This window comes from Corythoichthys intestinalis, chromosome 18 (genome assembly GCF_030265065.1).
Source record: "Corythoichthys intestinalis isolate RoL2023-P3 chromosome 18, ASM3026506v1, whole genome shotgun sequence".
NCBI lineage: Eukaryota > Metazoa > Chordata > Actinopteri > Syngnathiformes > Syngnathidae > Corythoichthys > Corythoichthys intestinalis.
In genome coordinates, this window is record NC_080412.1 from 47,042,342 (window position 1) to 47,053,677 (window position 11,336).

General features: G+C 41.8%; 1 protein-coding gene across 1 annotated transcript; it reads left to right on the plus strand.

The window, feature by feature from the left end:
* Window positions 1-214: 214 nt before the first annotated feature.
* LOC130906438 (APC membrane recruitment protein 1-like) lies at window positions 215-9,130 on the plus strand. Its single transcript, XM_057820787.1, has 2 exons — window positions 215-585; window positions 3,252-9,130. Exon 2 carries the CDS (start codon window positions 3,358-3,360, stop codon window positions 6,220-6,222), a length of 2,865 nt encoding a protein of 954 aa, XP_057676770.1. The 5' UTR covers window positions 215-585; window positions 3,252-3,357; the 3' UTR covers window positions 6,223-9,130.
* Window positions 9,131-11,336: the final 2,206 nt, after the last annotated feature.

The following is an 11,336-nucleotide window of genomic DNA, read 5'->3' on the forward strand; positions in this document are numbered from 1 at the left end:
ATGAAAATGTTACATTTTAATAATAAATAAATATCAGTTTACCACTTTTATTTTTAGCTAGTTTTATTCATTTCAGTGTATAATTCAATTCTGATTGAAAAAATGTGAAATTCAGAGGAGTTTTAGAGAATTTTTGTTTGTGAATAAAAACACTTTGCATAAAGGATATTTAAATCCCACAGTTTATTATTACAGTATGTACGAGAGTGGCACACGTGTTGCGTCATTAACATGCGCCGATGGGACTGAGCCGACTGCTGTTTGTGTAGCATTTACATTTGCGTGAATGGTGTGAAATCGCCACGCAATAGCCCGATCGATCACAGCAACACTCCTACCTATTTGCACACTATTTTTTCCCTATAGGGTAGATTGTCGTCAACTACCTGAGCCTCTGTGTTGCCACACGCACAGTGGAATTTATACGCTAGTGACAGACAGCTAGCTAGCTAAAGGTAGCGTTAGCTCAAAACAAATCAAACCGTCTGCGGTGAAAGCTACCAATCTACGGGGAAACGCAAATATAGTTAGCGGGGCGAGAGATACTGCGTTAAGCTTCGTGATGAGCGGGTTTGGTTACAGCAGGTAAGTGTTTATTTAATACTTCACCTTTCAATAATAGTAAAAAGAAGACTGTATGTTTTAGCCACGCCTCTCTGTAAAAGCTGTTGCGTTATCATTATAGTCTTGGTTTATTTTTTTTCTCATTCAGTCAGTGTCAGTAATTTATGAGCAATGTTTTCAGCTGTTAAATACATTTCTTAATTTCAATTTTGTTGAGCCTTTGCATTCTTTTGTCTGTTAAGCTAAGTAAATATAAGTGTCATGTATTTAGAAACCTAACAATGCTTTCCAAGTGCTTTTTTGGTCCTTCATGAGACTGAGAAGTCTACATAGCTTTTGTGACGACACTGATAATAATTATAATCCTGTAATAACATATTTTTTTCTTCACTACTAGTAATAAATATGCTTAAATTAAGCAGAAGGTCAAGGTCTTTATTGTGGTAGCAATGTGACATGATGTCCCCAAATATGACGGTGCCAAAAATTCTAAGTGTGCTTGTAATGGTCACTTCAACCTGAGTACAATGCACCAAGACTTTTGAAAATCAGTTCATGGGTTCTGGAGAATGTTTGCTACGCTCCAGGGCACGCTTTTGAGTGAAATAGCTCACAGCCAAAACTCGCTTAAATTTATTTCTTTAATATTATTATTACTTAATATTTTCATTTCTTAACATAATTGTTGCTCCTCGACTGTATAACTTTGTCTGCTGCAAATACAGTGGTACCTTTATATACAAATTTAATTTGTTGCAGGACCTTGTTTGTAACTTGCAATGGTCATATGTCGAGCAGGATTTTCCCATAAGAATACATCATAATTCAATGAATTGGTTTCACAGGCCGAAAACCTTCACTAAATCCTTAATAAATACTGTTGGTACTATTACAAATAGCAATTACACATAGCAAAACAAATAAATGATAAATACAAATTGTACTGCTAATAATAATGTAACAAATTGAGTTCTATTGTGGTGGTTGTGTTTTGTTTGATCCACCCGCGGAATTACGTTGAGTGGGATCACTGGGATGGTTTTGGGGAGGCTTTCTTGGTGGGAAAAGCCGGATGTTTTCTGTTGAGTTTTTCCAGGTCGACACATGCCTTGGTTGACAAATAAATATCAATCAACGTCACCATTTTACTGTTTAGTTCGACACGCCGCCTCTTGACTCCAGTCCTTGCTCGCTACACTTTTCATGTTCTATTGTTGGCACCGGCTACGGCGGACAGTTAACGTGTTGTGATGCGCAAGTTCTGAAATAAATGAATAAACACCTGACGAAGCTGCCTATTTCCATGCCGATGTTAGGATAACAATTGTCACCTTACCTTATAAAGACTGGTGAACTGAGTTTGGAGGACCGTTGAGATTGTAAACATTGTACGGCCTTATTGTCGAGCTATTTCACAGACGCGCACACAACGCTCATATTTTTCAATCATTTCCATCTTCATTTCAATGGTAAGCGTCACCTTTTTACTTTTTCCACCACTTGCACTAACCTTTTAAGAACCCATGCTGATTTCTTTCACAAGAAAATCCGCTGCGTCTGTCTTGCGGCAAAACGAAACTGGGAGCTGTCATAAATCGTCGTATTTGGAGCATGTCAAAACAAATCAAATTTTACGTCTGATGTCGACTAAGATCTGAAGGAATCTGACCCTTTTGCCAGATTGCTGGAATCACGCCAGCCGAACTGCCGGACCCGCGCAGGCGCAGCTCCAGCGACCCAGGCCGGCGAGATTCCGACAACCCGGCCAAAAGGGCAAACTCCGCATGTTCATCTTAGTCTTAACCCCTTGTACTAACTCCATTTTGAATGCTGGAAAAAGGCTTCGAAGCACAAGTTGACAATTTATTCAGGTTGACGGCGATCATACGGCATAGAGGGACCCAGGCGAAGATTCAGGGTCACTATATCACAAGTCAGCTAAAGGTTCCAGAGAAAAATGACAACGATTAGTTAAACATTGTCTTTTTGAAGGCTCTTGCGGGGCGGGCTATGAAGACGGGTTGGGTTTGTTTGGGTGTTGTTTAGGATTATTGTCTGTTTGTGGATTGGACAGGAGGATTTGGGAGTTACTGTTGTCAGGGCAACAAGGGGTGTGGATTTTGCCACCTGGGCGTCAAAAGGGCCCTTGGAGTCTTATCAGTAGTGTTATCAGTTGGATATCGGGTGTTCTCCGGTGTTGGGACAGGGTATCCCGCCATTTGTTCTGGACTGTCCGGGAGAACTGATTGCGAGAGTTTGTGACGTATACGTTGGGCTTCCGTGATAAGGCGTCATGTATCTCTTATGCCCTATATTCTGCTTGTGCTATATATTTTATATTGGGTGTGTTAGAATAATACAAACAGCCAAACAGTAAACACGAGAAACGATACTATTCCCAGATTGATTATATTAAGTGTGTTACAGTAATACAAACAGTCAATCGGTAAATACGAGTACGAGAAAAGATACTGTTCCCTGATTGATTATATTAAGTGTGTCAGAATAATGCAAAAAGTTAAACGGTGCCTACAAGAAAAGGTACTATCTCCTTCAGATCGTATGTTGAAGCAATCGTGTATCGAGGTACCACTGTATCTACAAATAAGCATGTGTGCGTCTAGTTACTTCATCACTTGTTTGCGTTTTTTTTTACTATCTCACATTTACCACCCCTTTCAATGCAGGCTTCCTGGATGTATAAGGACACAACAACTGTGAACCACGGTCCTGCTGTGGACATTCAACTAAAGCATCCTCAGACAAAGTCATGCTGTTATAAGCGAGCTAGCAATGGCGTCTCGCGACTTTGACAAGCTCCCATGCGACACCGGGGACTTGGAGACCATTTCGGGATCCCTTTCTCAAAGTGCCCAGGCTGAAATTACTGAGGAGCATCTACCAGACAAGACATCTTCCACTGTGAAAGCTCAGAAATCTGGGAAATTCAGAAGTGCGCTGACATTCTTCGGCGTTCGCAAAAGCATGTGTCTCTTACCCAGCTTTTTTGGAGGGAGGAGTAAAAACCAGAGCAAGTGGTCTTCGAAGAAAGGAATCTACAAAAGCAAAACTCACGATGGGTTGAGCCAAATATGTCACGATGACAGCCTGAGAGGTGGATCCACCTCGACTGTGGATTTCCAGTATCACAACCACGGTGACTGCACCGAAAGCCTTAACGGCAATGAATGCGGTCTCCCCAATGAACAGAAATCCCAATCCCTCACGAGGCAAAGACGAGGTTTAAAAAGTTTTTTTAATAGTTTTAAACACCCGAAAAACCATAGAAATGATGTTTTGGATAAAACTGAAATGTTTGCAATGTCTTCTCCTCACTGCCATAAAGAGGTGCCTCTGGTCCAGGACAACCCTGACCAGTATGCCACACAGTGCCTGGAATCTGAACCAGATGTGCCTGATTTTGCAAATGCTGTGTGCGATAGTTCACCGGCACCGGAATGTAATGACACTGACGTTGAAGTGGCGACTTTAGAGAAGGATTTGGAAGAAGAAAGCCCAAGGACTGAATTCGACGATCAGTTATTTGTCGATCAAACGGACAAAACAAACGTGACGACCGTGGTTTCCAGTGAATACAAGGAGAGCGGCAGAGGACGTAGCGAGCCTTGTCTGTTACTTGAGACGGCGCTGAAGTCCGAAACGCCTGGCGGTTCCTCCGATCAACTGAACATGATTTACAGCGAAGTGGCCTCGTTAAAGAGCTTCGATTCGCTCACCGGCTGCGGGGACATAACCGCGGATCAAGAGGACGACAGCATTACCGAGACGACGGTCTCGGGAGAACGGAGTAGAAATGGAGGAAAGCGGGCCTCCTGCTTTCTCACTTACCAGGGAGGCGGTGAAGAAATGGCCTCCCCCGAAGATTTAGACGAACAGTGTCTCCAGGATTTCTGGGGAAACGATGCATCTGAAGAACTCGACTGTCCTTGCAACCAAACCCACGAGGATCTGACCGCCAGCATGATGCCTTCACACGATGCCAGCGCACAGCAAGCCAGCAGCATGAACACTTCAACAGATGTGTTGACGCCTCACAGTGAGCATCAAGAATCAGTACCTAATAGCGATGAGGGCTACTACGATTCAACCACCCCGGGTCCAGACGAAGGACAGGACAGAACAGACCGACTAAGACAGACAAACAGATTACCCAGGGACAGCTACAGCGGGGATGCTTTGTATGAACTCTTTGCGACTGACGAGAGTCTCGTTAGTCCGCATCATGAATGCAAGCCTAGACTGGCGAGTTCCAAACCGAGCGAGCAACTAGATTCCACCTTCTCTGAGAGTAATCGGTTACAAAGCGACGATCAGTATAAAGCGGAGGACATCATTGAGCTGCAAAACACATGCAAGTCTTTCAAGTTGACGCAAAATACTGTAGCCCTGCCAGAAATGGACTGGAACTCAAACCCACAAGCAGCACTTAGCAAGAAATTTGAGGCCAAACAGTTAGATGAAAAGGGAAATGCGCTCGCTTCCTCAAACACTATAAATGTTGACTGTGAAAACTTGTCATTCATGAGTGCATCCGAAACATCACGAGATCCCAAAGAGCAACATCCAGAGGAAAGCGAGTCCGTCGCATTACCGTTCGGGACTTCTCCGTCTCTGGACCGTAACGGTTGTTTGGACGATGGCCAAACCGTGTGCTTCTCCCAAGCTCTCGTAAACTATGAGAAAAGCGCTCAGATGCTGAGCAGCTTGCAGGGCGAACGCGACGACGTCTCGGAGACCAACGCCGACTTCACTCCGAATATGGAGGCCTTACCCACCATCGTCACTTTCGATGTGGTGGACATGCATAACGAGGGGGAATACGATGAGCAGATTCACATGGAACTGGAGGAGGACATTTCGTCACCCTACCAGGAATTTGAAGACAGCTACCTCCAAAAAGATGCGTTCGCCGAATGCGACTATCAGATGTTAGACCTTTACGAGCAGAGTCTGATTGCTAACACCTGGGCCGTTGCTAGTCTCCCGCGGCACCTTGGCCTGACGAGATTTAGCCAGTCCATGTCCAATCCCTTGTCCCTAGACAGGAGGAGTAGGTCTCTGGACACGGAAAGCCTTCAGTTGAAGATGCCTGCTTCATATCGAGATAGCAGAGCTGAAAGGGATCCCGTAACATATTGTAAAAAGAATGTACTCTTGTCCGCGTCAGAGTTTCGAGACGGCGGTAGCGCCATGGCCTTGCCGTGGCTAAGTCGCTCCGAAGTGGCTTTAAGCCTTCCTCTGAGTGATGAAGACATAACTGAAACGGCCCAGAAAGAAAAAATCTTTTCCGATTTGTTCGGCACTGACAGTAAATCCCACCTTTGTCCTGATGTTTTTTCACAGGACCCTGAGCTCTACAGTCGGCCGTGCCACCTCCCCTTGCAATCAGATTCTTGTTTACCTCGTCGCGCCTTTGCTTATTCGGGTAGAGATACGGCTTACAGTGCTGGAGAGGACGCATTTTGCAAAGCTGCTGATTTGCAGTCTTATATCCATTTTAGTAAAAGCGGACAGACAACGAGTAGGGAAAGAATACCTTGTTCGGGAAGTTCTCTCAGGGCGGGCGTGCCTGCAGATGAGCCACCTGTAGATGTCTGTAGACAAGCCCTGCTCCCGGCGACAAACTCCCCAAAATAGCCTTGAAATTGAAAGGGTCTCAATAATCCAATTGACAGGAAAATAATGTACCTTCGAGTGCTGTGTGCGTTTTACTTTTGAGTGATAACTATGGCTTACGCTAGCAAACAATTCATTTGGAAGTACCAAACAAAAAGCGAATTCGGAATTTGAATACAGTCGAGCAGAATTGAGGATTTGCAGTTCACAGAAATGAATACAGGTAGTTCCCGGATTACGAACGTGTTCTGTTTCTACCTGAATTCCCGCGTAAATCGGAATAAACCCTTTAAGTACCCCTAAACACCCCCTAAGTATCAAGTTAACTATCCAAAAACATGTATTATACATCATTGTACTGTCCTCGCCAAGACGCCAGAGCTGATCCTGCATTCGAGGAAGGTGGGAAGTTGGACTCATCCCATTGGGATGGTACCAGTTGCGACTTCAAAGTGTTCCAACCAAACATTTATAGCACAGGTGTCAAACCGATTTCAGAAAGGGCCAATTGGGTGCAGGTTTGCTTTCCAACCAATGAAGAGGACACCTTTTCACCAGTCAGATCTTTTACATGTGTAATCAGTTAAACTTTGTCAGGTGCTGCTTGTTTCAGTAGGAAGTTCATTGGTTAAACTCTGCACGGTATCAGTTGGAACAAAATCCAGCACCCACTTGGCCCTTTCTGGAATCGGTTTGGCACCTGTGATTTATAGGTTTTCATATTTTAATGAAGATAATATGCAAACAATGACAGGAGGAAAACTAAGTAAGTGAACCATCACATTTCATATTATGTGGCCTCCTCTTTGGCAGCAATAACTTCAACCAGATGCTTCCTTTAGCTGCAGATCAGTCTGACACATCGATCAGGACTAATTCTTCTCTACAAAACTGCTGTAGTCCAGTCAGATTCCTGGGATGTTTGGCATGTATCGCTGTTTTAGGTCAGTATCTCAATGGGGTTCGATTCTGGACTTTGACTTGGCCACTCCAGAACGTGTATTTTGTTCCTCTGAAACCATTCTGAAGTTAATTTACTTCTGTGTTTTGGATCATTGTCTTGTTGCGGCATCCATCTTCTTTTTAGCCTCAACTGTCTGACAGACGGCCCCAGGTTTTCCCGCAAAACTTTTGAATTTATTCTTCCATTCATGATTGCTAGTTGTCCAGGCCCTGAGGAAGCGAAACAGCCCTAAATCATGATAATCCCTCCACCATGCTTCACAGTAGGGATGAGGTGTCGATGTTGGTGAGCTGTTCCATTTTTCCTCCACACATGACGTTATGTGTTACTCCCAAACAATTCAACTTTGGTTTCATCGGTTCACAAAATGTTTTGCCAAAATTTCTGTGGAGTGTCCAAGCGCCTTTTTGTGAACATTAAACGAGCAACAATGTTTTTTTTGAGACAGATGGTTTTGCATCCTTTCCCAGCTTTATACAAATCAACAATCCTCGATCCAGGCATGTGCCGGTATGAGATTCTGACGGCATGATAACCTTAAGCCAAAACATCATGGTATTGCAATTACACCTCTAAAATATGTTACTTTGAGATATCTAGCCGAAGTATTCCCATACCAGCGATTTTGTTTTCTTCGATGGGTGGAAAAAGTAAAGTTTCACCTACGACAGCGATTGTGTAGCACAGCTGACTCACTGACACTGAGCAACAACCGTTGGTGTAGGGTGGAGCCTTGTAAGCGACGGATTTGCATTTTAGGACATAAAAAATAGCTAATAATTTAGGGACGGTATGACACAAAAGTTTTGCGGTTTTAAAACCTTGACGTTTTCATACCACGGTATACCTTAAAACCGGTAATCGGCACATGTCATTGTCTACCTTGATCGCAGGTCTTCAGACAGCTCTTTTGACCGAGCCATGATGCACATCAGACAATGCTTCTCATCAAGACAAGTCTTACCAGGTGTATGTTTTATAGTGGGTAGGGCAGCTTTAAACCACTCATCCGTGATTGGGAACATACCTGACTTAAAATGTTTGGTAAAATTTAGTTTATTTGCTCTTAAGTCTTCTTAGGAAGAGGTTCGCTTATTTTTCCCCCTTCTGTCATTGTTTGCATGCCAGCCTTATTAAAATATGAAAACCTACAAATGTTTGGGTGGTTTTAGTTAAGCAGACACTGTTTTTACATCTGTGTGATTTTGACAAAGATCACATTTGTTGGTGATTTTTTTTGCAGAAATGTGAGAAATTCCAAAAAGTTCAGACCCTTTTATACCACTCTACATAAGTCGGATAGGTCGTAACCTGGGGACTACCTGTACTGTTATCTTTTGCAACAACGACTTTTTGTTTCGCAAAACAATCTCACGTTTCATCTGTTACTGTGTGTTATCTGACGGCTACTCATTTGCCTGGTTTGCATACAACACCGGTTGCCTCTTAAATCTCTTGATACTGTTTGTTTCTGTCTTGTATGTATAGGTAGCTTTTAAAGGCAACACTTATGCCTAGTGAGAATAATTTAGTCATTCACTTTGGTTTGCAGTATTGTAAAACTCATAGTTTTTGCACATTCAGCTACCATTATTGTGGAAAGTGGCGGGATAAAGCTGTTTTGTTTGCATAGCACATGAGTGGAAGGCAGTTTGTATAGTGCAAAAGCTTAAGACTGGCAATTTATGCATATTTTTGCATTACAAGGAATGGTGTGTGTGTATTATTATGTGAATTCCATGTTTTATTGGATTATCTAGTTTTTTTTAGTGTCAAGGAATGTTTTGTATTTATATTCTCAGTTGTTTGTACCTAGTGGGACTGTATTGAAAATGTCACTTGTCAATATTCCTTCAATTGTATCTGTTATTTTTTGGAAAATGTTTTGTCAATGTGAACATTGCCTTAAAGTAAATGAAAAAGGACTAACCTGTATTTGCCTTTTCATTTTCCTGTTAAGGGTATATCCCTGCTTGTTGGACCACTCGTCGTCTTTAGTGCACTTTTGACTAGAAGAGAGATTGAAGTTTTACATAACCACCCCAAGAGAATGAAACCCACATGAAAGCCTGGATTAGTTCTCCTCCCTAAAACTAGCTTTTGAGTAGTCCAACAGAAAATAGCACAAGGTATGAATATCTCATTTACAGTTGCATTATACCCAGCTAGTTGCTAAAAAAATACCGTAATTTTTCAGACTATAAGCCTCTACTTTTTTCCTTCATTTTGAATCCTGTGGCTTATTTGTAGATTTATTTGGGTTAATAGGTAATGTCATAAGACCGTCATCATTATGACATGACACTATCACAGGCATTACAGAATGCTTATGACAGATGTCGTTAAGTGTCATCCGGCAAATTATGTCACTAACTCCATTTATGTCCAGCTTGGATCTTTTGCATCCATTCAAAGTGAGATAAATTGCCAGATAACACTAAATTACATTAGTTATAAGCATTCAGTAATTCTCATGGCAGAGTCATGTCATACTTATGATAATGTTATGGTGCCACTGTCAAATAAAGTGTTACCAAATACCATAAATAGCAATTAATGAAACAACTGGAACAGTAAGTGAAGAAATAATTCGTGCAGAACATGAATTTTGATTGTTATTTACATCTGTAGCGCTGCAATGCATGCTAGGAGGCCTGTTGGACAACAACAGTGTTGACAGCAGGTGGCAGCAGGGGTTGACTGTCTCCCCCAAGGGAGCAGTGATGGCCAAATTAAGCTTCTTGAAACAGTTAAGCTTTGGTTCAAAGCTTCACGGTGGTTCATTTGGTCTTATGACATTCGTATGATGCTACTGTCAAATTCAGTGTTACCAGCTAATATCTTTTGGTCTAAATATCCCATAATACAGTGAGGACAGCTGCATCTTATAGTCCAGTGCAGCTTATTTATGAACAAATGTTGTTGTCATGTCAAATTGGGTTGGTGGCGGGTTATAGACAGGTGCGCCTTAAAGTGCAAAAATTACAGTAAGTATTTTATGCAGTTTCTGACACTGCACAAAATGCTACGTAGCAACTCGTACTACAAAAAAAAAAAAAAAAGTTGGTTTCAGAAAATTATGTTAGTGATTCAGCTCTTTATTATTTGGATGTTGGAGAGGAGCCAAATTACAACCTCTAGCAAAAAGTATGGATGAGCACTCACTCAAACATTTTATCATGTAGAACAAACTCAGATAAAAAGCTTGGAAAAAATAATGAATTAGTTCAATTGTGCAACTCTTTAGCATTCAGAAACACTAAAAGAAATGATGCATCATCACCTTGTCCAATGCATATTCTTGACTCTTGACAAGGTGATGATGCTGGAACTTTGGTTTGGTGCTGCTCCAGTGAGATTTACAAAGATGACTGCCTGAAGAAAACATCAAAAATCCCTCAGTCCTCAATGATATGGGGCTGGATGTCAGCTAATGGTATTGGGGAGATGGCTGTGGTTAAATCTTCAATAAATGCACAAGTTTACATTGAAATTTTAGACAGCTTTCTTATCCCTTCAATTGAAAATATGTCATTTTCCAAGATGACAATGCATCATGCCACCGAGCTAAAACTGTTAAAGCATTCCTCGGAGAAAGACTCATCCAGTCAATGTCATGGCCTGCAAATAGCCCAGATCTCAACCCTGTGGTGGAAATGGAAAAAAATGGTCCACAGCAAGGCTCTGACCTACAAGGATGATCTAGCAACTGCAATCAAAGACAGTTGGCACCAAATTGATGAAGAATACTCATCAGGTCCATGCCTCAGAGACAGCAAGCTGCCATAAAAGCCAGAGGTGGTGTGACTAAATACTAGAGATGTGTTTTGATTGTTATTTCTTTGTTTGTTTCTCATGAGTCCATATTTTTTCCCTCAGACTGGAGTGATTCCATATATATTTCCCTGCACTTGCTCTTTAAAAGTAACATTTACTGACCACCACAATGTTTTTTATTCATTTCTTTTAGTGTTTCTGAATGCTAAAGAGTTGCACTTTTGAACTAATTCAGTTTTTTTTCCCAATCTTTTTATCTGAGTTTGTTCTACATGATAATATGTCTGAGTGAGTGCTTGTCCGAGACTGGTGATTCCATACTTTTTGCCAGGTGGTTGTAAGTGTTATAAAGGGAAATGAGACTATCAATCGCCATCAATTACTCCCAGATTTT

Coding starts and splice junctions, on each gene's coding strand:
- LOC130906438 (XM_057820787.1), top strand. CDS start 3,358: ATGGCGTCTCGCGACTTTGACAAGCTCCCATGCGACACCGGGGACTTG.